Source organism: Bacidia gigantensis (genome assembly GCF_019456465.1).
Source record: "Bacidia gigantensis strain McMullin 20006 chromosome Unknown contig_295, whole genome shotgun sequence".
Classification (NCBI taxonomy): Eukaryota; Fungi; Ascomycota; class Lecanoromycetes; order Lecanorales; family Ramalinaceae; genus Bacidia; species Bacidia gigantensis.
The window spans coordinates 648,685-669,784 of record NW_025408608.1 but is presented as its reverse complement, the minus strand read 5'-3'; the positions used below and the strand labels follow the sequence as shown (position 1 = coordinate 669,784).

The window sequence follows — 21,100 nt, the reverse complement described above, 5'->3', positions numbered from 1 at the left end:
TGCCAGAAATGGCATCTCGTCAAGCTCGCTCCCTCCTGATTAGTGAACGCCACAGAATATGAGCATGCCGATTGGATCAGGCCTTCTGCGCGAAATACATGCACCCAGTTCACAAGCAATCTCGGGTGATGGTCCTGGCACTCCGGCGGAGGGTGTGTTTCGAAAACTGAATGTTGATGCCTGCGTCACTCAGCCCTTACGAAAATGGTAGAATCTTCTTGGGGGGGGGGCCGGAGGTAGCAAAATAGGACTTGATGGGAAGATAGAGAGGAACGAACGCCATCGAGTTTGCGGCGATAAGCGGCGTGGTGGAGTACGCCCGGCGCTAGAGCGAAAAGGGTAATGGGATGCGACGACGCACGACTTTGTAAGTATGCATTGTCTTTGTAAACACCCAAGGCACTAGCGACGACGACGCTAGACCAGCCCTCATGCAGGGACTTGTGTATAGAACTTTGTCCGTCGACCACGGAAGGGCTTGAAGTGTTCTAGCGCGCCCGACAGCGTGTCTCACTGCAAAATGTGCAAGATGAGCACGGAATACCGTGCTCTGAGGCTATTGAAATACTAAACTCTAATGAGCTGACATGTACTCTTGCTTCAAGCACGAACACCACCTTCACTGGCGGTTTGGTTAGTGGCGAGCAGACTATTTTCGGGATCTTGGGGGCCTATCCTCCAACGGTATCGACGCGATCTTGGGATGGTCGCTTCTGCCCTACCGTCGTGAGGTATCTTAGTAAAAAGCGGTGTAACAGTGTCAGAGCGATCATTATATAGATACCACGTTTTGCCTCCCATCAGCTTATCCTTCGAGCTCGTGAACAATTCATTCCACAGCTGAATCTCCAATCATTCGCTCTTGATCCTCGACACATATCAAGCAATCATCCAAGCATTTCATCTTACAAGACTCTCATGGCAATGAGCCAAGTATATATGGTACCCAGTACAGACTACTGCGGCTCACCAATGTCTTTCGCCAACGTGCCAGATCTCGTCTCGTCTTACGATGACATCTCCACAGACCCAAGCCCATCGCCTCCGGTGGTAAGCAACTTAAGCATCGAAGTACCCCGGTGCAAGCCACTGACTCTTAAGCAAAAGATGTTCTCCACCCTCGACAACCAGTATCACCCCTACACGGCGACCTCAGCATTCCCAGATTACCTACGCTCGCAACAACAACATGCAACGCCACAACCCTCCATCGTCAACTCAATTGAATTTACCGATCTCACACAAATCAACCACGACGACAGCAGCCGCCGAAGACGTCGGTCAACCACAGCACAAGACAAGGAAGCCGCCACGAACATGCGCATAGTGAGTCACCTACCTTTCGATGCATGCGGGCTATATGTATGGCGCAATGCTAACCGCGCCACTGTATAGCGCCGCCGAGCCCAGAACCGAGCCTCGCAACGCGCGTTCCGGGAACGCAAAGAGAAGCACGTCCAGCATCTCGAGCATGAGCTCGAACAGTTAGAGGCCAAACACCAAAATCTGGAGAAAAGCTACACCGAAGTCGAAGGAGCCCACAACAAGCTACAGGATGAGGTTGAAACACTTAAGGACGAGCTGGCGCGATATCGAGAGAACAGTGCCAGCAACAGCCGCGAAGGATCCGTCAGTGAATCGTCGTCATCAAGACACTCGCAACCACAATTCAAGATAGAAGAGAATCCGCACAAGACGGACATGTTTGACCCATTTGCGCCTGATGGTTTCTTTGCGCACAATTCTGGAGAGCTGGGGTTTTGATTGTTGACGAAAGAGGAAATTTTGAGCACATGCTTTATTAGGCAATTAATGGATTGGTGGCATGGACGGCCACGATTGAGGCCAGCGGATCTCAATTCTTCGGGGACGGAGATTTGGAATGTCATGTATCTCGACCTCAGCTGGGCCGCTTGTTTGTGTGTGGACGCATTTTAGCGAATGAGCGATGCGGCGTTTTTGGAGTTGTACATAAGACGGCAGAATACCACTGAGCAGTACAACCAATTAGTCTATGCCTTCCCACGACTACACCCCCTCAATGAGAACTAGCAAGCAAGCCACCTTCATGCATGCCCATAGCACATGGCACCACCCCGCTGTCATTTGTGCGGAGATGCACGGCCAAGGAAGCGCTTTCGTCAGAACTTTCCCCCAAACTGCAAGCCGGCTGCGTGTTAGGCTGAGATGCCGACAGCTTGTTTAGCTCAAAGAACTTTCACCGCATTCTCCCCAGGCTTCCACGTGAACAGGCTTGTTCAGCTCAAGGTGCTGACCAACTCACATATCGCCTAAACCGCATCGAGGCATTTTTCACGCATTAAGGTCTGGTCGGCAGAACACTGCATTGCTGGCAAGAACAACGATTCTCCGCATGGCAGTCTAAGCCCAAAAGATAGCAGAACACGCGGATCATCTCTCATTTGACATCTCGGTTGTAAAGCCACGACCAGCGGGGTCTGGTGTTCTAGACCAGCACCAGGTGGAGAATGACAAAGAATTTAATCATCCACAGCATGAAGCAGCGGAGGTCAAATAGCAGTGACGGTCGCGCATGTCTCAATGCTACCATCCCTGCTGCTGAGATGTCACCCTGTATTGCATAAGGCATTTACAGTGCGATAGCGAGTCCGATAGCGGTACTGCATTTTGGCGTCGAATGCAGGCAGAATGCCGGGCGTTCTATGCGATGATAGAGCGGTGAGAGCAGCTTTGAGCAAGGTACATGCGGTCGAACTACACCCTCTGCAACTATCGATGTCCTTGACATTGTCTCAAACGAGGTGGCCGCTGCATTCCTCCCGATCGCATCATGAGGACTTCTTGGGAAGGACAGGATTTACGAAAGGCTATCTCGGGCTTTGCAAATAGGATCGGAGATTTGCCTAGGTCGCTTTGAGACTAGCGCGTATCGGACCCCAAGACCTTGAACGAGAGCGGAACGAGATCCAACGACGACCATGACATATTCAAGCTCCTTCGACATCTTGCTTGCTCTATTATCTGCCGTGGAAGACACATTGATTTGCCATACCATGAGCCTGATATCAATCGGTGAAAATGACAATAAAGTTCGAATCGACGCGCGTCACGTCACACCCAATGCTCTTCGCATTCTCACCGAAGGTTCCCAAGTCTCGAGCAAGTTCTTGCAAGACTTGTCCTTCTTGCTTTCTCTTGGATGATTTTCAGCCGTCATAGATACGACGTGCTTCATATTGCTCTACCTGTTCAGATATATCCACATATATTCATGGGGTATGAAGCTTACTTGAGTTGAAAGAGGGCTCAGCATGTGCCGCGGATAGCAATATCTCAGACCCCAAAACCGCCCAAATTTCTTACTCCCATCTCTTCTTGACTTTTCTGAAAACAAGCCCTTGCATTCGTTGAGAAGCCCTATGATCCTCGCATGATTATCAATTTTCAAAAGTAGTAAAAGCAGTAATATCTACCGCGTCATTTAAATATCAAGCCATAGGCTGGTTCCACGATTGCTGTATTCTAGAAAGCATTTCTCACCGCCGCCACTCAACTCTTACAGTTATACTCGTCCATCCGTGATGCATGTGTAATCTACCTTCTGTGCGCAGCATAGCTATGTAAACGGACAACACGACGTATGGAGATTCGACTATTGCGAGTATCGATGAGAACGCACGTTGACATTCAGTAAGCTCCGAGGCATTCAATAGAATTAGACCATAGAATAGGAACCACCCAATTTGAGAAACCCATATCTACCGCAACAGGAGTCTATGCTTACACAAGTAACGCCTGCGAAGGGGACCCGCTTCCTCAAGCCGCACTAGATCTTCTCAGCGGTCTGATTGTCTTGATAGTATCACAAATGCTGTCGACTCCTCAGCATGACTTTAGCAGTACTTGTGCTCAGCACGCTAAATATGCCTCCATATCTAGCACTTTACATCTGTAGAGGCCTTGGCGTTCATGAGTAGCGCCACGATCAAGCCGTACAGACCCAACACTTCCGCAAAAATGAGAATAAGAATCATGCCAACGAAGAGACGAGGTTGTTGAGCTGTTCCTCTGACACCCGCATCTCCAACTATTCCAATAGCGAAGCTTGCAGAGCGTCAGTATCATGGTGAATACCAAAGTGCTGAAAGAATGATACATACCCTGCTGCAAGACCGGAAAGACCAACACTAAGCCCAGCACCTAATTGAATGAAACTCGTAAAGAGTGGAAGCTCTTGCTTGAGGTTGTCGGATATCAAGACTGAAACTACGAGGCCGTAGATACCGATGATACCAGCCATAATGACCGGAACAATGTCTGAAAAGACGAATCAGCTTTGTCCCCTGTGAATCCAAGCGGCGTATATGGTTTCTGTACTCTTGACGATAAGATCTGGTCGCAGAACACCCATGGCAGATATGCCTACTCCTGACTTGGCAGTTCCATATGCAGCGCCAAAGCATGTGAATACTATAGCTGATGTGCAGCCCATGGCTCCGAAAAAGGGCTAGGGCAAAATGTCAGTCTGAAATCTGGGGTGTTGAATGCTGAGGCTTTGGGACTTGATGTGGCGCGAGGGGAGGACGTGGGGCCAAAGTGTACTGACCGCATAGACAGGACTATAAGTGACCGAATATTAGCACAGGTGTCTATGGGTTTTCCAAGGTATAGATGCCGCAATGGCCTGTGGCCAAGCTAGGAGGGGTTCTTTTGCCAATGCATAGGTATAGGCAGACAGGGTGAGCATAATACGTACCAAAGATCGGTGGAAGACATCTTATTAGATTTCTTTTCTGAGCTTAACAAGTGTTCAGGTTTTGCTGAAAGTATCTCAGCGCAATATTGATTCGCGAATGTAAGGCAGCTATTCTTTGTTGGGTTTTGGCGATGGTGACGCTGGAGATTGTCTCCAAGAGGCTCGAAGATCTTGCGCTAGTCTCGAAAGATTCAGTCACGTGCAACAATATCCAAATGGTCCCACTAAAACCTTCAGCTTCCTCTTTCTGACTGCAGACCAGATTTTTTCTAACGCACAAAGGGCGAGCTACGGCAGTGAACCCTTTGAACTCAGTCCAGCTCTCATCATGTCCAACGAACAATCTGCTGCTTGGCCAGTGGCCGATCAGAAATTAAGCCAGGAAATCCTCGATCTGGTGCAACAAGCGTCACATTACCGACAGCTAAAAAAGGGCGCAAATGAAGCTACGAAGACTCTGAATCGAGGTACCAGCGAGATCGTCATACTCGCCGAGGATACTGCTCCTTTGGCTATGTAAGCATCACCTCGTCTATGATCATCTCGGAACACCTGCTAACCATGCAAAGTATTCTCCATCTGTGAGTACCACAATCAATTATGTATGGACGCTCTAGCTGACTTCTTGCGGGCCGCTACTTGCTGAAGGTACGTGAACGACTGGCTGTCTCTCCCCTGCGAATCTCTCCCTGTGAAGCATACTAATCCTATACAGACAAAGTATGATGACATCCCATCCTGCGACAACCTCGTAGACTGACATTAAGTGCAGAACGTACCTTACGTGTACGTACCCTCGAAAACCGCTCTCGGACGGGCTTGTGGAGTTAGTAGAGCTGTCATTGCTGCGAGTATCACGACAAATGAGGCATCAGATCTTATGCATCAAATTAGGAGCTTGAAGGATAAGGTGGAGAGGCTCATGATTTGAGCCGGCGGTGACGACGCGATGAGGGGAATCAACACCATTTTCTGGATTGGAGGACAGCCTCAAAAACGTGGTCAGGTCAAAAGCACGTAAAAGACCTAGGATCTTGCTGCAGCCCCGCGAGGTAAAAGAGACGTGAAAAGATCCATCATACAGGCAGGGTAATAATACTATATGAGAAGCTATCATGAAATTCGAAGAGATCAGCAAGGGTGTCTTGCTCTTTTCCGAGACTGACGCTGAAACAGGCCTCCTGTATGTACCTTCCATTATTGAAAGTTCACTGTTGAGGGGTCAACGATGTGACAGCACTGTCACGAATCATATGATATAAGTTGCGTCACTTGCGAAAGCCATGTCGCCAAGAACTTTCTGTTACAATTGCATGACCTCTTTGAGTTTTAGCCTTCTCTCAGACAATAATCTTCACCGCTTCTTGTGTCATTCTTCACGTCCCAATTGTTCCTGCTACTTTGCTACAAGTCTAAAGACGCCTAACAACACTACTTCTCACTCATTAGGGCTTTATCAAAATCATCCGTAATGGTGCAAGCCGAGGCAACAACAAAAGTGGGCAAATCGTCACCGCTTTCGGCTCAAGTAGAGGTAGCCTGTGGCGGCGACCTTGAGCTAATAATCGGTGAAGAAGGGGTCCAGGTCAAGCTTCTTGTTTCCTCGACGATTCTCAAGCTAGCATCGCCAGTGTTTGCAGTCCTACTCGGCCCCAACTTTAAGGAAGGCCATGATAGTGCCCCCACTGCTGGCCTTCCAAAGTCAGTATGCCTTCCCGACGATGATCCAGAGGCTATGCTATGGGTCTGCCAAATTTTACATTATGTTCGAAAAGAGCCTATGAAAGCCGACCTAGCGCTGTTGGGGAAGATAGCAACACACTGCGACAAGTACGACTTAGCATATGCACTCGGTCCCTGGGCTGAATATCGCCTGCAAGTTGTAGAATGTCACACAATGGAGGAATCACTGTCACTCCTTTATTGCGCCATCATGCTGGCGAATAACAAGGCTTTCCACAAGTCTACTAAGTATTTGGTATTACATGTTGCACGACTTACTCCATTAGCCATGTTAGCAATTATTCAAGATTACAAGTTAGACGGTCAGCTTTTAGGTATGAGCTTAGATCTTTGGAAACAGAACAACCTGCTAAATGTCTCTCAGCATCAATCGAAGCAAAAAAGGAGCAGAGCATTCGCTGCTTTCAATTACGAGTGGAAAGTATCATTTCAATGATCACAGCGCCAATCATACCACAGAAAGAGACAAGGCAACATACGATGCTGTTGTTAAGGAGGGCGAATTTTTGGCCTGTCTCAAGTCTGGGAAGTCACGCAAGTTTGCACGATTTGATCAACGATGCAAGGGCTATCGTAGGGTGCGCAGGCTCGCGCGAATGCTGGTGCGACAGTGTTGAGGCTGAGAAGACCATCAATGTTGCTGCCGACAAGGCCTTAGTCAGGGCAGATGGCTTGTGCCTCACCTGTTACAAAGAGGGTGCAATGTCGAGGAACCAGGGCAATTGCCTCGCTAGGGATGCAAGGGAGTGCTTGGGTATCCAGACTGAAGGACTTGATGAGCACGGAATGTAGTTCGGTCACACAGAAGCAAGTGGTTCAACACAGTTGTCACAACTCACAAGCAACATGGTTTGCAAAGGACGGTTGTTATCGTGGACGATTATTATGAGATGCAATTTTCACAAGAGAAGAATGCTGCAAAGAAGATAACATGGACGACGATGGTTTGCACCTGCTACCAACCCAGAGTGCCTGGCCCACCTTTGGGCTTACCATCAATGTCGCTTGTCAGCCATCCACCGTACTAAAAGGTATCTTAGAATCAGCGAGATTCCTCGTAGCAAATCCAGGTCTTGTGGAAAAGCTTGCTTTGTTGCAGACATGATATGACAAACGTTGGTTGTGCAGAATTATACTTACAAAATCACCTTCCTGAGGCTCCACCTTCTCTCCATCTACCCAGCACTCCCACGGCGCATTTGCGTAGAGACTCAGGTAGCCTCTGATGGGAAGAAAACCCTTGGTAGGCGACTCATACGACCATGCTTTGTCGTGGACCACCTGCTTAGTGCCGGGCAAGGTCAAGCCCCAATAGGTTGCCCTGCCCTTCCACTCGCAGAAGGAGGTACGAGATGATTGGACAAGTGGTACAACGAAGGAGGACCGCGGCAGATAATATGCTTTGCATTCATAAGCCTGACTCCTCACTCTGTTGAATACCTAGATGTACTTGGAGGGTGATGTGTCTCAAGTGCCCAATAGGCTTCTTTTGTCTCTGCAATGGTTTGGTCCTTGTACTTGACCAATACATGGCGTGGAATTTGTTCTAACAGTGGAGGGCGTGGGAACGATTGCACGTTCAGCTTGGGTTTGGGAGGCATATCGAAAGGGATCGTGCCTCTGGTCTTCGTCTGGTACTACCTGTGGCTACGAGTATACGAGATTGACGAAGGTTGGGTGACGTAACCGAGAACGCGGCTATCAAGTGGAATTAAAAACGTCTGCGTCAAGGAGGAGACGACCTCGCATCCCTTGAGTGCCTCTTTGCTGACGCTTCATGGGGCCTGTTGGAGATGGTCGTCCTCTTTACAATGGCCATGCAGGTCCGGTATGTCTGCAACAGCAGGCACAAAAGCCACAGGCGGCTCACGTATACAACTATTGTTTGACAGGACACTCGTTCGGCCCGTCCACGTGCTCGAGTAGGTAATCATGCATGAACCATCCAGAGGCAATTCGATGCCCATTGAGGATCCTTCAAAGGCGTATTCCAACACCATGCCGCAACAGAGATCGACTCTAGGCAGTGCTCTTCTGAGGGACTACAAGACCCACCTCGATCCGCTTAACACTGATGATGTGACCACTATGCCTGAGGAGGAGAAGCGGGTGTCCGACACAAGGCCCCCCAAGCTCTCTGCAATACAGCCTGACGTTGCTCAAGAATCGAAAAGAGCCGGCCCAACTTCACCATCTCGCGGCCTCCAATCTCCCAAGCCATTCTTAAAGACAGGAATGAAACAATCTCCAACACCCACTGGCTCACACAGGAGCATCCTTCGTTCACTAGCAGCGCGTAGCTCACAGGAGAGCCTCCGTCAAGATCGATCGCATGAATCAGGAGCCTTGCCGCCAACATCCTTTGCGGCGCGGTTTCTACATACACCTTGCTTCTTGCATCAGAGATTCGAGGATGCTGTCAATGTAGACCGCGTACTCGAAGAGATTGCTATGGATGACGATGGAATGTCTCATACGAGACTGATGCAGACTGCTACGAGTGTCAGGGAGATTTCCAAGCAGCTTCAGCGTCGTCCGATCAAGAGAGCTGTGAGAACTGTCATGATCGTGACAAAGGCCAGAGACAACCGGCTGGTTTTCTTGACCCGAGAGATCGTGGCATGGCTTCTCCAAAGCCCTCGATATGGGTCTAATTCGGGTGTTACCGTCTATGTAGACGCGAAACTTCGCAAATCGAAACGATTTGATGCTTCGGGTCTGATAGCATCCAACCCTCTTTTCGAACAAATGCTTCATTACTGGACGCCCGATCTATGCATATCATCTCCCGAAAAATTTGACCTCGTACTCACCCTTGGAGGTGATGGGACCGTTCTCTACACTTCCTGGCTTTTCCAACGTATCGTACCTCCTATCATGAGTTTCTCTCTCGGCACCCTCGGCTTCCTCACGAACTTCGCTTTCGGCGACTACAAGCCCACATTAGACCGTATCATGGAAGGCTCTGGAATGCGCGTGAACATGCGTATGCGCTTTACCTGTACCATATACCGCGCCTCTCGTCTTCAGAGCCCATCTTCGAAAGGAAGTAGCACCACAAACCTCTCATCTGCCATTTCGGATAGTCGAATCCGTAGTGATTCCTCCACCTCTACTGCCACTTCACTAGCAGGTACACCACCAAGTACCACCGCTCCGTCGAGCACCACCTCCTATCCACCCTCTAGTCCCTCGGATCTCATCCCAGAATCCACTTTCGAAGTCCTGAACGAGCTCGTTCTTGACCGCGGCCCTTCGCCCTATGTATCAAACCTCGAGCTCTACGGCGACATGCACCTTCTCACTATCATCCAAGCAGACGGCATCATAATATCAACCCCCACCGGCTCGACAGCCTACTCCCTGTCCGCAGGCGGACCGCTGACACACCCATCCATCCCTGGAATTCTTCTCACCCCCATATGTCCGCACACCCTCTCCTTCCGGCCAATGGTGCTAAGTGACACCCTAATGCTTCGCCTAGTCGTTCCCCGACACAGTCGAGGAGGCGCTTACGCCAGCTTCGACGGCAAGGGGAGGGTAGAATTACGAAGGGGCGACGAAGTCAGAGTCGAGGTGGGTAGATACCCGTTCCCCACCGTAGTCGGCGATAGCGGAACAGGCGGTGAATGGTTCGAAAGCGTGAGACGAGCCTTGAGGTGGAATACCAGGGGTGCGGTGCAAGGCGGGTTCGGGAGCAGAGTCAATAGGGGCATTGATGAGGCTGAAGAGGATGTTGGAGTGGAGGATATTGATGGCGAGGAGCTGGAGGGGGGCCAAGAAGAGGCATGGGATATCGATGCCGAGCCCCTGGATGAATCTCATAACTCGAGTGCACCAGAGAGTGTGGCTGGAGGAGGGAGTGATACAGGTAGTGTGTTGCATACGAGCCCCCGGATCAGGAAGAGCTCGGCCTGGGTTTTAGATTGATAATTGATCATCGCGTTGCGATCGATGCTACGGTGACGAAAGCTTTAATGGGCAATTCATCACTAGATACTGGTATGTCATTATGCTCAAGCGTTTGGGTGGAATTCCTGTGACTGTCTGCATTAGAAATCGAATCATGGATCATGAAAACCACAAAGCAGATAGATTGCGTACAGGATCGAAAGAGAAGGAAATGTGGACCCTAAGCATTCAAAACTTTCAAAATTGATTTTGGCAAGCTATTTAAACAATCATGATATTTTCCTGACCTGCACGCCACTTATACAACACCCCTCTCGTTTTCTATGTTGCAACCATTTGCCGTCTTCCCCGCTCCAGATATCGCTGCGAGCCCACGTATTCTTTTCTTCGCGAGTAAGCTGACCTAACACCAATCGAGCAGCCTGTTCGAAACCCGTCGTCCATCCGTTGGCTACCCCCTTAAGACGCCAGGGAAATTGATATCGTGATAGTGCTGCCCTCGGTATAAAAAGTCGTAAATAATTGTCATTGAGAGAAAGCCTCCTCTTTCTTCCGCTATAAATTGCCTCTCCGTGTCTGAAATCGCCACCTCGAGTTCTGTATGAGTGGAATATGGACCTCCCATAGAGTTACTTTGCAAGCGTAAAATGGAATGAGATGAGAGCCATATGAGCTGTTTCGTGATAGATATATCTTATTGACCACCCAGAACGTGAGATCATGCCAGTCGTGTATTTCGAGTTTTTGCGGCGAGTCGTATCAGTACTGACTATCCAGGGGTAAGCTTTTCTTTCGACTTCCAAAATTTCATCATGCGGCTGATGCGGTTTTTCTTCTTGCTCTTCCTTTCCGGTGTATCTGGAGGCAATGTCTCTGCAATGTTCAGTTTACTCTTGTTATACGATCCCCCAACGAGTTTCGAAAGGCTGGCTAAGCTTGACCGTTTGCTAGAATTGTAAAGTTTTGTTCTGGCGGGCACGGCTGCTGAAAGAGACGCAGATCTGTCCGTAGAGTAGAAGGTATTTCCCGAGCTTGAGAAACGGTCAGGATGCCCGCTGAGCATAGTAGAAGCACTACTAGTCAAGGATGGAACATCCTCGATAGAGACAGCACCATGGCTTGTAATTTTGGAAGAGTCTAGGGTCACTCCAGTGACCGAAGAGCTTGCTGTGTGAATGCGAGGATCATGAACGTCGAACGAGGTTTTATGGTAGTCAGCAGATGATACGGCGGAGGGGGTTTCAGGCGTTGTACCATAAGTCAAGCTTGGCGTTGGCAGGGCAGAGTCGAAAGGTCCTGATGCAGGATTATATGAAGAGGCGTCAGGAGAGAGCGTTGGCGTGATAGTAGATTCGTCTGAAGATTTCGTAAGACTGGAGTAACGGGGTTCTTCTTCAGCTTCAACGATTTCCACAGTATCATGGATAGCCACACTGTCGACGGCTGTACGTCGGTTGCGGCGCTTGTCTGCTGAGGTGCTTGATGTCCGTCTTTGGAGTGGCTCCTCACTTGTAGCCTCACAGTCGACGACGTTGACACCGAGACCTAGCACCTGTTCTCCTCGTCGCTTCTCATCTAGCTCCACATCTTCTTCCTCTTCTTCGATAGCTGCCTCCATCTTTGAGTTGCTCCCAAGCCGTGGAATCCCTAACCGAGGTCTTTCAGGAGTTTCTATTTCAGGAGCACTGTCTGCTCTACGATGATAATGCATGCCGGGGCCCATGAACCCTCCAGTCTCTCCGCTGCTATGTAGAAGCCGCGTTCCAACTGAAGATCTGTTGAAATAGTTAATAGACGCAGGGTCATCATTTGGACTACTGAACGAGTCGAGGGCGGCATCAAGGTCGAGCATAGGACTGGAACTCGATTGTTCTGATACTGGACTTAGTTGTCCGGATTGTAGGTTCGAAACATTCAAATTTTGCCTTACTTGACCCAAAGAATTTGTGTCGAGGTCCTCAATCATCACTAGAGTTGTGTCATCATCGAAGTTCACATCGTCAAGTGTAAAGGCTTCGGGTTCATCAAGAGCTGAAGGTCTGAAAGTATGAGGGAGAGGTATAGCATCTTTTGGGGCCTGACGGTCCTTTCTATGAAGAATGGTATCTGCCCAAGATTTAACCTTCTGTTGTCTGTTCGACGATTTCGACTCTGGAGATGTTCGAGGCCTTGGAAAATGTGGATCGGAGATCGAGTGTGGCCGAAGTGAATCGATTGATGGACCTTCGAACGGTAGCGTAGAGATGTTATCCCAAGGATTCGATGGCCTCCCATCAAATGCATCCGCTTGCACTGAAACCTCTGTTGTACATAAATCAAGCCCTTGGTGCCTTTGGTTATGCGCATGAGATGTTATCGGAAGATCTTTGTTGAAGGCATGCAATCTTTGAGATCCACGCTCATCACCAAGGCCTTCATCGCTGTCGTCGTGTGATCTCAACACTGCATCTGTAGCTGAACGTTCTTCACGGCTGCTATATGTCTCACTTGAGCCGCTCGAAATGTAAGAGGGTGGGCTCGACGCTCCTCTATTTCCTTGGTGTTCCACACTTTCGGAAAAGGAATGATGCGCTCTCACGGTTGACATGCTGCTCGATGTTTCCGAGGAGATTGTAGATAATGGGCGGGAGATGAAGTCTACAGCATCTGAAAAGCCAACACGAGTTCGACTTTGACCTGCTTCAGGTTGAAGCGTTCGAGGTGGAGTAGCTGATCTGCCGTTACTTTCACCTGCTTGTGAAGGTAATGAGCTTGATCTTTCTGGACCTGGTGGTTGGTGTGGACGACTTAGTGCCGGTGTTTGTGGAGCACTATCGGCTTTCTGCTCCTTCGAGGGCTGCATTATCATTCTGATGTCACCCTGTGACACGGCGCCGGAGCGGCGATGAGAATGCCGACCTCGACCGGTAGGAAGAGATCCCTTGTTTGGGCTGGACGGTAAAGCTCCGCTGTCTTCGTCCTGCGGAAGATTTTTAGTAACAAGGACCGGACCGCCATGAGTAATGTCTCCTCCAACAAACTCGCTACCACCCCTTTTATGACCACTTACGTGGTTGCCAGGTGGCGTCAGTCTTGCTGGAGAGCGCGTAGGGCTGGGCAATGGCCTGGTCAGGGATTCTTTTGTTGTCGTGCCAAATTCGAATGGCGCTAAAGTGCTCAGAGATAGGTTGCTTGGCTTACGCCTATGTGAGGTAATGCCGACGCTTGAGGTTGTCTGCCTGTGGCCAAGGACATGAGGGAGAGGAGAGAGACCGGAGAGGGGCTGAAAGATGAAGGCATCGTTTGAAGAGGTGGACTCGACATGATTCATCCTCGGCGGAGGGGAGTCGAGACTGTCTCGATTGCCTGAAGGACCCAGAGGCGACAAGGACAACTGAGGCACAACGACTTCAGCCATGATATTGGACCTATCGGCCGTCTTCTTGACGAGTCATGCGAGCTATGAGGAAACCCAGGAATTGTCCCAATTGCGGATGGGTGTCGGGTTCTGGAGGTCTGTGGCTGGTGGTCGAGAACGGCTCCAAGTCGATGGAGACACAGGGCGTGGTCTAATGAGCGGTGCGTCTCGAGTGACCAAGTATGCAAGTGATTGATGTAGAGCTAGAAGGGGTGTTGAATGAATGTTCGTTGGAGTCCACGGTGGAAATGGTAACCTGGTAATTCCTGCGTCGTGAGACGGCAATCACCCACTGTCAAAGGAGTGTATGGAAATGTAGACTGAGCACAAACAGCAAAGTTACAAACAAAGAAGGAGTGGACGGCAACAACACTGGACAGAGGACGATGTCTCTGTCAGTATTGAGCCAGGTTTGATGGTGATGTTGGGGGTGGGTGGTGAGTTAGTTGGAGGGTCGTGGATTTGGCAGGGGATTGCGCTTGTCCAAATTACTAGTCCGGCGGTCTCTCGGGTAGCGTTTTGAAAAGCAAATTAAGCCAACCAGGATAAGATCATAAGGGTCAAGCTCCTGCTCTTTCGCCTCCCCCAGGCACCAGGGGGCGAGAGCCAAATACCGCTGCTCGTCTGGTTCTGGCTGCTTTGGCTGTTGTGCGCTTGTTACGGAAAGTTGTAGTTGGGGGGATGTTGGTCCGTGATGAACCTCACAGCCTTGTCGACTTGTCTTATGTTTTCTTATCATTCACTGCCAATCAGAGAGAACCATTGGCCCTCCGCCAGGGCCCTTTCTCTTGTCTCACAGTCATCTACGGCATCTAGTGGCTTATGCCGACTACGGGCTAAGTCATGTACCTTGCCCCTCTCTTACGGCTCATTCGACCTCTACGATTGGAGCAGGGCATACGGAGTAGGATCACCACCGGAACAATAATTTGATGCTGCCCGTCTCTCGGAAGATTGTCACTCGTGGGATAAACATCTGACATGCATGGTGCACGCCTCCCTTTCTGCATATCATGAATTGGAGGAGCATGAAAGGGCTCATCATGACCTGTAGAGCGTCTCGGAAACAATCAGTGCTTGATTGGCTGGTCCAGTTTAGATGGCTGAGACCGAGTCCACTAATGGAGCTGAGGGATTGGCCCTTTTTGTCGTGCCATACGTAGTCGTGAATGGATCTTCCCCTGGGTCCATACCCCGCTCGCTCTACTCCGTACAGAGGCAGGATCTTCAGATTAACCCGTAGCTCAGAACAGCGTGGGGAGCGCAAGCGCGTCCCGCCGTCTTGTTTGCATGCATGGACTAAAAAGAGACAATGAAAATAAGAATAATGGGAGTCAGAGCGGTGTGCCCTGAGACAACAAGACTAATCACGATAAATTTGTCTTGTTGTCTTGTTGTAAGCCGCGCAACTCTGCAACTGTTGACTATTGTGGATCCAACAGGCTGCGTGTATCGGCAAATGACACGGCGGACTGCCAGATCGCCTGTCACCCATCAGGCCCGATCTCTTGGCCTTAAGACTAAGAACTCATGATAGGCTAGACCGTTTTGGGATTTTGCATTATCAAAAGGTGAAAAGTCAGTCCGTGGCCGACAAAGGCATGCATTCCTCCTTCACATGCAATCCTCTCGACGTACTTGGCATTTGAGGCATGGTCACCTCAATCATGCATGGACAGGATACGCTAGACTCCTTGAGAGGATTCCCATCATCTCCAGAGCTTGCTTCTGTTCAACGGCTCCGCATCCCTCTGAATCAGTAGTGAGGACGCGACTTCCGCATCGTCTCCATTCCTGGACCCTTTTATGTCCTTCAGGTCAAAGTGACAATACCGTAAGTAGACATCATGCCTGCCCATGCTTCGTCCATAGCTCGGATACATACGCTGTAGCTGACTCTAGAAGAGCCTGGAACCAGTATTTGATGAAATTCCCTGGCCCGGCATACCTCGTGGTCGGACTCCACTTCTCGTATTCCTTCTCACTTCAGGTTTCATAGATTTTCTCAAGCCGTCTCATAACTTTATTCCTTCTATCATTGAGAAATGCTCCGCCCTTTCGAGATCTGATCATGTATTCGATGTTCTGGCAGCGGTTGTCGACCGCATCCCGTGTCCCAAGTCTCTCGAATTAAGCGACCATGGAATCAAGAATCGAGAAAGCCTTTCCTCTACAAGATCTCTGAATGGCTATCCCGGAATTTCTGTGGCCGTACTGGATTCAGATCTTGCCACACCTGCATTATGGTTGGACAAACGACTCTCAACGCAAGACAACGCCGAATCCGATCGAGGTCTTCCCTCTCTACGATTTCAAATTACGGATGAGGAAGGATATTCGACGTCTCTACAATCACCTGTAGCAAACACGGTATTTCAAAACAACAGGCCCAGTACGCTAATTGCGCAAAGATGGAAGCGGGAGCGATCCGCGGATGGATATTTTTCAATTTCCCTCCTCGAACAAAAAGATGTAGAACATCAGACCATTATGATACCTGGTAACGGGCGGCCGTTTAGTAGCAACATTTATTGCCCTCTGCTACCAATTACGGAACCAAGGGTTGTCTCAGCTGTAAGTGGCAATGTTGTTCGCCAGATAGAAAATGCAAACGGTGAGCCCCAGCCGGCATCTCAAGAACTGGAAGAGGCGATCGGCAATAGGTCTCGGGCCGAAGCATTCGGAAATGGCCCAGCTGGCGTATGGGCTATGATAGAGTCATACTCTGACAGAAGTGAAGCGCGTGACATTGGTCTGAAAATAAGAGAGGGCGCCCAGCTTCGCAAGGTGCTTAGTGGAGGAGGAGGCTGGGGCCAGAAAAGAGGGCTATTAGCACTCGATCCTGACTCGGGCTATGACGGAGTCACTCCTACAGAATCGGATAGTGACAGGTTATCAGAAGGGGGCCCTTTCATCAATGCTGTCAATCCAGGCGACAGCATTACTTTTCTGACAATGGATCTTGAGTCAACGGCACAAACGCCAGAACCGAAGGCTTGGAATAATCTCCCCCAAAAGCATGTCTCGGATGTTTTCAATCTGGAAGCCCAACAAATTGACATAGGTTGTGTGCCTTCTACAATTGATGACCTCATTCTGGCAGGCGCGACCGGCCAAGGGTCCAATACAAATCAGCCCTCTTTTCTGATTCAGAAATACTTTGGCATGCTTTCCGAGCGAGGGCTCAGCATAAAGGTGAGGAGCGCTCATTCACCCATTACTATTTCACAGCATTGATGTCTTGTAGTATGATGATCAGCCGTCGATTGATGCGTCTGCAATGACAGAGTCAGAAATTACTGGTCACAGCCGCAGTAAAGTGACCAAGCTAGACCCTCCTTACAGCTTGGTCACGTTTCGGAGAAAAGCAGTGTCTATGATGGAAAAGCAAGCAAACAGCTCAGCAAAACGGGGGAAAGCAGAAATCCCTACAGTCGAAGCAGCGTCCAATGATGAAGACTTAAAGATCCGCCTGAACGCTTTGGCGACAGCATATCGAATTCGAAAGGCCACTGGTAAACCTAAAGATTCCATATCAGAAGCATGGTTGGATGTTTCCACTGCCTCCGAGAAAGTTGCCAATACCATCCAATACGTAAGCTCAGAACAAAAAGCTAATGAAGGCAAACGCAAAGACGAATCGAAGAAAGACGGTGGCAAATCGAAATCCTCATCTTCCCCAAGCCAAGACACCTTGACAGTGAGAAGGTTCATCTCTCTCTTCGCCGGGTCAGCGGAGGAACAGTCGCTTCAAAAATTCAAAGCTGAGAAAATTTCTCTAAGCGATGAGGACCAGAGAGAATTTAAACTCGCCTTGTTGCAAACGTCATCAACTGCAGGGGCTATGGACCAGGTCGAAAAACTTAAGATTTCAGTGCCTGTCCGGACCCATCTCTCGGCCTCTAAGAAGCAAAAGGAAGTCGTGATACGAAAGCAATTCACAGTATTGCCCGGAGATGAGGTCTAAGAGGAATTCAATTAAGTTGGGATAATGAAAAATTACGCAATGACAGTAATTCCCTAGCCGTAGCCTCTGTTGAATGACTACGTTGAAATGGTAGGGAGAGACTCCGTAAAGCTTAGGCTTTATTTGTCAGTTCATCGTGCTGTGACTAATGCACGACGTATAACCTCATCTTCCTGCACACTAAACCCGTTCAGGCGCAGCGTTCTCTAAACATGTGCGCTCATGACCTTATGGCGTAACTAAGATGAGACTGTCGCAGCGCCGATATGATGTGGTGATCCGATCCTCAATTGAAGGTACATGTGACATGCCTAGTCATAACCTCTGTGATGACTGGTCTGTGGCAAGTACATCGACATCCAGCTCCTCCATCACGCTTAGCACAACGCCTAGGCTTTCCATAAAGCCATTCACAGCCACTCTCAGCATTCTATTGGTTGTCGCACAGTACTCTGTCTTGAGAACCGTCAACTCGTCCATCTCTGGTCCTCTAGCATCATTCAGTGGTACATCTGAGGCGTCATTGGACTCAGACGCGAGAGAACATGTCCGACGGACCAGAGGCGATAGTTCAGTATCTACATTCAATGAACGTAGAGCAGCGGAGGCTAATCGACGAGATGGCAGTGGTACTAAAATTACGCTGCATTCAATGTTAAGGAATTTCACGCACGTACACAGACATCGTGAGGACCAACAGTTTGCATGGGAACTGGGCTTCTACCATATTTGGCCCTGTTGATGGTCACAATAGAAAGCTGAGACGTTCCCGTCGTGCGAACCTTATGTCCAGTGCCAAGGCGCTATCCAACGTTGCTGTGCCAACCGCGCGGAATTGATTCCCTCGTACCGATTTAGCTAAACATGCGAAACATGACATTACCTAAGGTAGGGTCTAAGGCATACATAACATTGCTATCGTTCATCTATACACAAGGTAGTCTTCGCAGAGTCTGCTAGGACTAGGTCGCATCCAGCACATTTCCCTCGTCTTGACTTTCATTTCCTGGTAGCATGCAGACCCAAGATCGTTAAACATCGTCTACCAACCCAAGCAAGCGACTTTCCGTCGCTCCTTCCCTCTCATCTTCGATATACCGAGCCTAGCAACAGGTCTGCTCTTCAAAAGCTCAGTCTATGTCTTCAATGTTCAACTTCGGCGGTCGCGCCTCCCCTCAAACGAAAAGAGATTCGCAAACCCCCAAAAAGCCGAATCTGCTTGCTACGCCTCCACAAGTTGCGCATTACGGGCAGATAATTGAATATGTCCAAAGTAAGCTGCGGTGTCTAGTATCAGTGCACTATCCAAGACATATCCTCGGAGCCCAACACTAAAACTATATCAGATCGAATATACCTCGCCGCATACACACACCCTCCTACCGCTGATACCCCCTTTCCGTACCCTCGAACTCCGTCACATTCTCCAACTAAAAGATCCTCAAAACCTAGTCGTCCTGAACCGCAGGGTATACCAGGGCCTAGCATACATCCTCCGTGCTATTTCACCATTGATAATGAGCTGATCTACAATCGATTTTATGCGGACTTTGGACCGCTGCACATCGGGCATGTCTACCGGTTTGCCGTAGAAATCAACTTGCTGTTAGCCGAGCCTAGCAATGAAGACCGAGCACTTGTCTTGTGGAGCAAACCAGACTCGAGAAGTAGGGCAAATGCTGCATGCTTGCTAGCGTGCTACATGATTCTAGTACAGGGATGGTCGCCTCATCTGGCACTGGCTCCTATCGCACAGGCAGAACCACCTGTAATGCCTTTCCGAGATGCTGGATATAGCCAGGCAGACTTCAGTCTTAGTATCCAAGACGTGCTTTACGGAGTGTGGAGGGCAAAGCAAGAGAAACTGTGTTCCCTTGATGGGTTCAATATCAGAGAGTAAGCCATTCACAAATTTGAGATGAATAGTATTGACTATTGGTTTCAAGCTATGAAAGGTTCGAAAGAGTAGATCAAGGCGACTTCAACTGGCTGACGGCCGACTTTGTTGCGCTCGCATCTCCTCAGCATGAATTAATCGACTCCCTACCAGCTGATTCCGAGCTATATGCCGATTTGCCATCGACCCGCGCTGCTGTCAAAGGCAACCGCAATATTTCAGAGCCATTCAAAAACGTCCTGAATCACTTTACAAAACGTAATGTTGGTGTGATTGTGCGCCTCAATTCACAACTTTATTCTCCCTCGTACTTTAATGCACTTGGCATAAATCATCTTGATATGATATTCGATGACGGCACATGCCCGCCTCTCAGCATGGTGAAAAGGTTCATAAGGCTTGCGCATGACATGATAACAGTCAAGAGAAGAGCAGTAGCAGTGCACTGCAAAGCTGGATTAGGACGAACAGGCTGTCTCATCGGCGCCTATTTCATATACCGGCACGGCTTTACCGCAAACGAAGTCATTGCTTTCATGAGATTTATGAGACCTGGAATGGTTGTTGGGCCACAGCAACACTGGCTTCATCTCAACCAGAATCAATTTCGAGAATGGTGGTTCGAGGACAAGATGAAGGCGAAGCTTGCCGCCTACCTTCCAGCGACCCCGGCGAAATCCGCGCGCAGGAACCATATCAGCAACGGCCAAACCAATCCTCCTCCAACTCAAAGCAATCAATCCTCTCGACGCTCAGCACTAGGAGAGATCACACATAATGAGAATGCTGTTAGTTCAAGTGTCGTAGACGAAAACTTACCCGCACCAACACCTGGTCAACCACGGAAGGGAAGCCGAATTGACTCTCGACATCAGCCATATACTCGTGCGAATTCGTGTGCATTCCCAGGCGAAGCGGTCAGAGAAGACCCCAATGATCAACTTGTTGAAATGAATGCTCATCGGCAAACTGCGGGACAGAAACCTGGGGAAAGCAAAGACGAATGGGAGTATCGAGCTGTCACATGTCGAACAAGCTCTCACTCTCCCACCAACAGCAACAAAAAACGCTCTGTCAGCTATACGACCAGCACCACCACAACTGCAACACACAGCACGGTCCATGAGGAAGATGCAGTGGACAGTCTTACGTCGGATGTAGAGAATTGGACGCACCATGAAGACAGGTCATCCGACAGAGTTTCCAGGCCCAAGAGCACATCCATGATCACGAAAAGTGGTAGTGGCAGCGGTTCGCTCGGCGTCGCAAAAATACGTGGTAGTCCTGTAAGAAGAAGTGCAGAGAGCAGAGAGGTCAAGAATGGTGGTGTCAGGAAGACAAGCGCGAGGGTCGCTAGTGTTGGCACGCAAAGTCGAACCAAAGCGTGATGAGCATGCTGTGATGATTGTAGTAATTTTGGTCTCGTGAGGGTTATTGCTGAGCGTT

At 49.4% G+C, this 21,100-nt stretch overlaps 7 protein-coding genes across 7 annotated transcripts; 5 read left to right on the top strand and 2 right to left on the bottom strand.

Moving 5' to 3' along the window:
- Nucleotides 1–924: 924 nt before the first annotated feature.
- KY384_008263 (uncharacterized protein) lies at nt 925–1,764 on the top strand (the record flags this gene model as incomplete). The annotated part of the gene is made up of 2 exons (XM_044816752.1): nt 925–1,326; nt 1,396–1,764. 2 exons carry the CDS (start codon nt 925–927, stop codon nt 1,762–1,764), a joined length of 771 nt encoding a protein of 256 aa, XP_044666117.1.
- A 2,153-nt stretch (nt 1,765–3,917) lies between these two features.
- On the bottom strand, nt 3,918–4,393 carry VMA3 (H(+)-transporting V0 sector ATPase subunit c; the record flags this gene model as incomplete). Its single annotated transcript, XM_044816751.1, has 3 exons — nt 3,918–4,086; nt 4,143–4,299; nt 4,360–4,393. The coding sequence occupies 3 exons, from the start codon at nt 4,391–4,393 to the stop codon at nt 3,918–3,920; spliced, it is 360 nt and encodes a 119-aa protein (XP_044666116.1).
- A 1,816-nt stretch (nt 4,394–6,209) lies between these two features.
- On the top strand, nt 6,210–7,273 carry KY384_008261 (uncharacterized protein; the record flags this gene model as incomplete). Its single annotated transcript, XM_044816750.1, has 2 exons — nt 6,210–6,795; nt 6,846–7,273. The coding sequence occupies 2 exons, from the start codon at nt 6,210–6,212 to the stop codon at nt 7,271–7,273; spliced, it is 1,014 nt and encodes a 337-aa protein (XP_044666115.1).
- A 1,206-nt stretch (nt 7,274–8,479) lies between these two features.
- Nucleotides 8,480–10,411, top strand: KY384_008260 (uncharacterized protein; the record flags this gene model as incomplete). Its single annotated transcript, XM_044816749.1, has 1 exon — nt 8,480–10,411. The coding sequence occupies one exon, from the start codon at nt 8,480–8,482 to the stop codon at nt 10,409–10,411; it is 1,932 nt and encodes a 643-aa protein (XP_044666114.1).
- Nucleotides 10,412–11,162: 751 nt separating this feature from the next.
- Nucleotides 11,163–13,790, bottom strand: KY384_008259 (uncharacterized protein; the record flags this gene model as incomplete). The annotated part of the gene is made up of 1 exon (XM_044816748.1): nt 11,163–13,790. One exon carries the CDS (start codon nt 13,788–13,790, stop codon nt 11,163–11,165), a length of 2,628 nt encoding a protein of 875 aa, XP_044666113.1.
- Nucleotides 13,791–15,457: 1,667 nt separating this feature from the next.
- On the top strand, nt 15,458–17,757 carry KY384_008258 (uncharacterized protein; the record flags this gene model as incomplete). The annotated part of the gene is made up of 3 exons (XM_044816747.1): nt 15,458–15,520; nt 15,693–16,985; nt 17,038–17,757. The coding sequence occupies 3 exons, from the start codon at nt 15,458–15,460 to the stop codon at nt 17,755–17,757; spliced, it is 2,076 nt and encodes a 691-aa protein (XP_044666112.1).
- Nucleotides 17,758–18,903: 1,146 nt separating this feature from the next.
- On the top strand, nt 18,904–21,042 carry KY384_008257 (uncharacterized protein; the record flags this gene model as incomplete). Its single annotated transcript, XM_044816746.1, has 3 exons — nt 18,904–19,030; nt 19,104–19,653; nt 19,704–21,042. 3 exons carry the CDS (start codon nt 18,904–18,906, stop codon nt 21,040–21,042), a joined length of 2,016 nt encoding a protein of 671 aa, XP_044666111.1.
- Nucleotides 21,043–21,100: the final 58 nt, after the last annotated feature.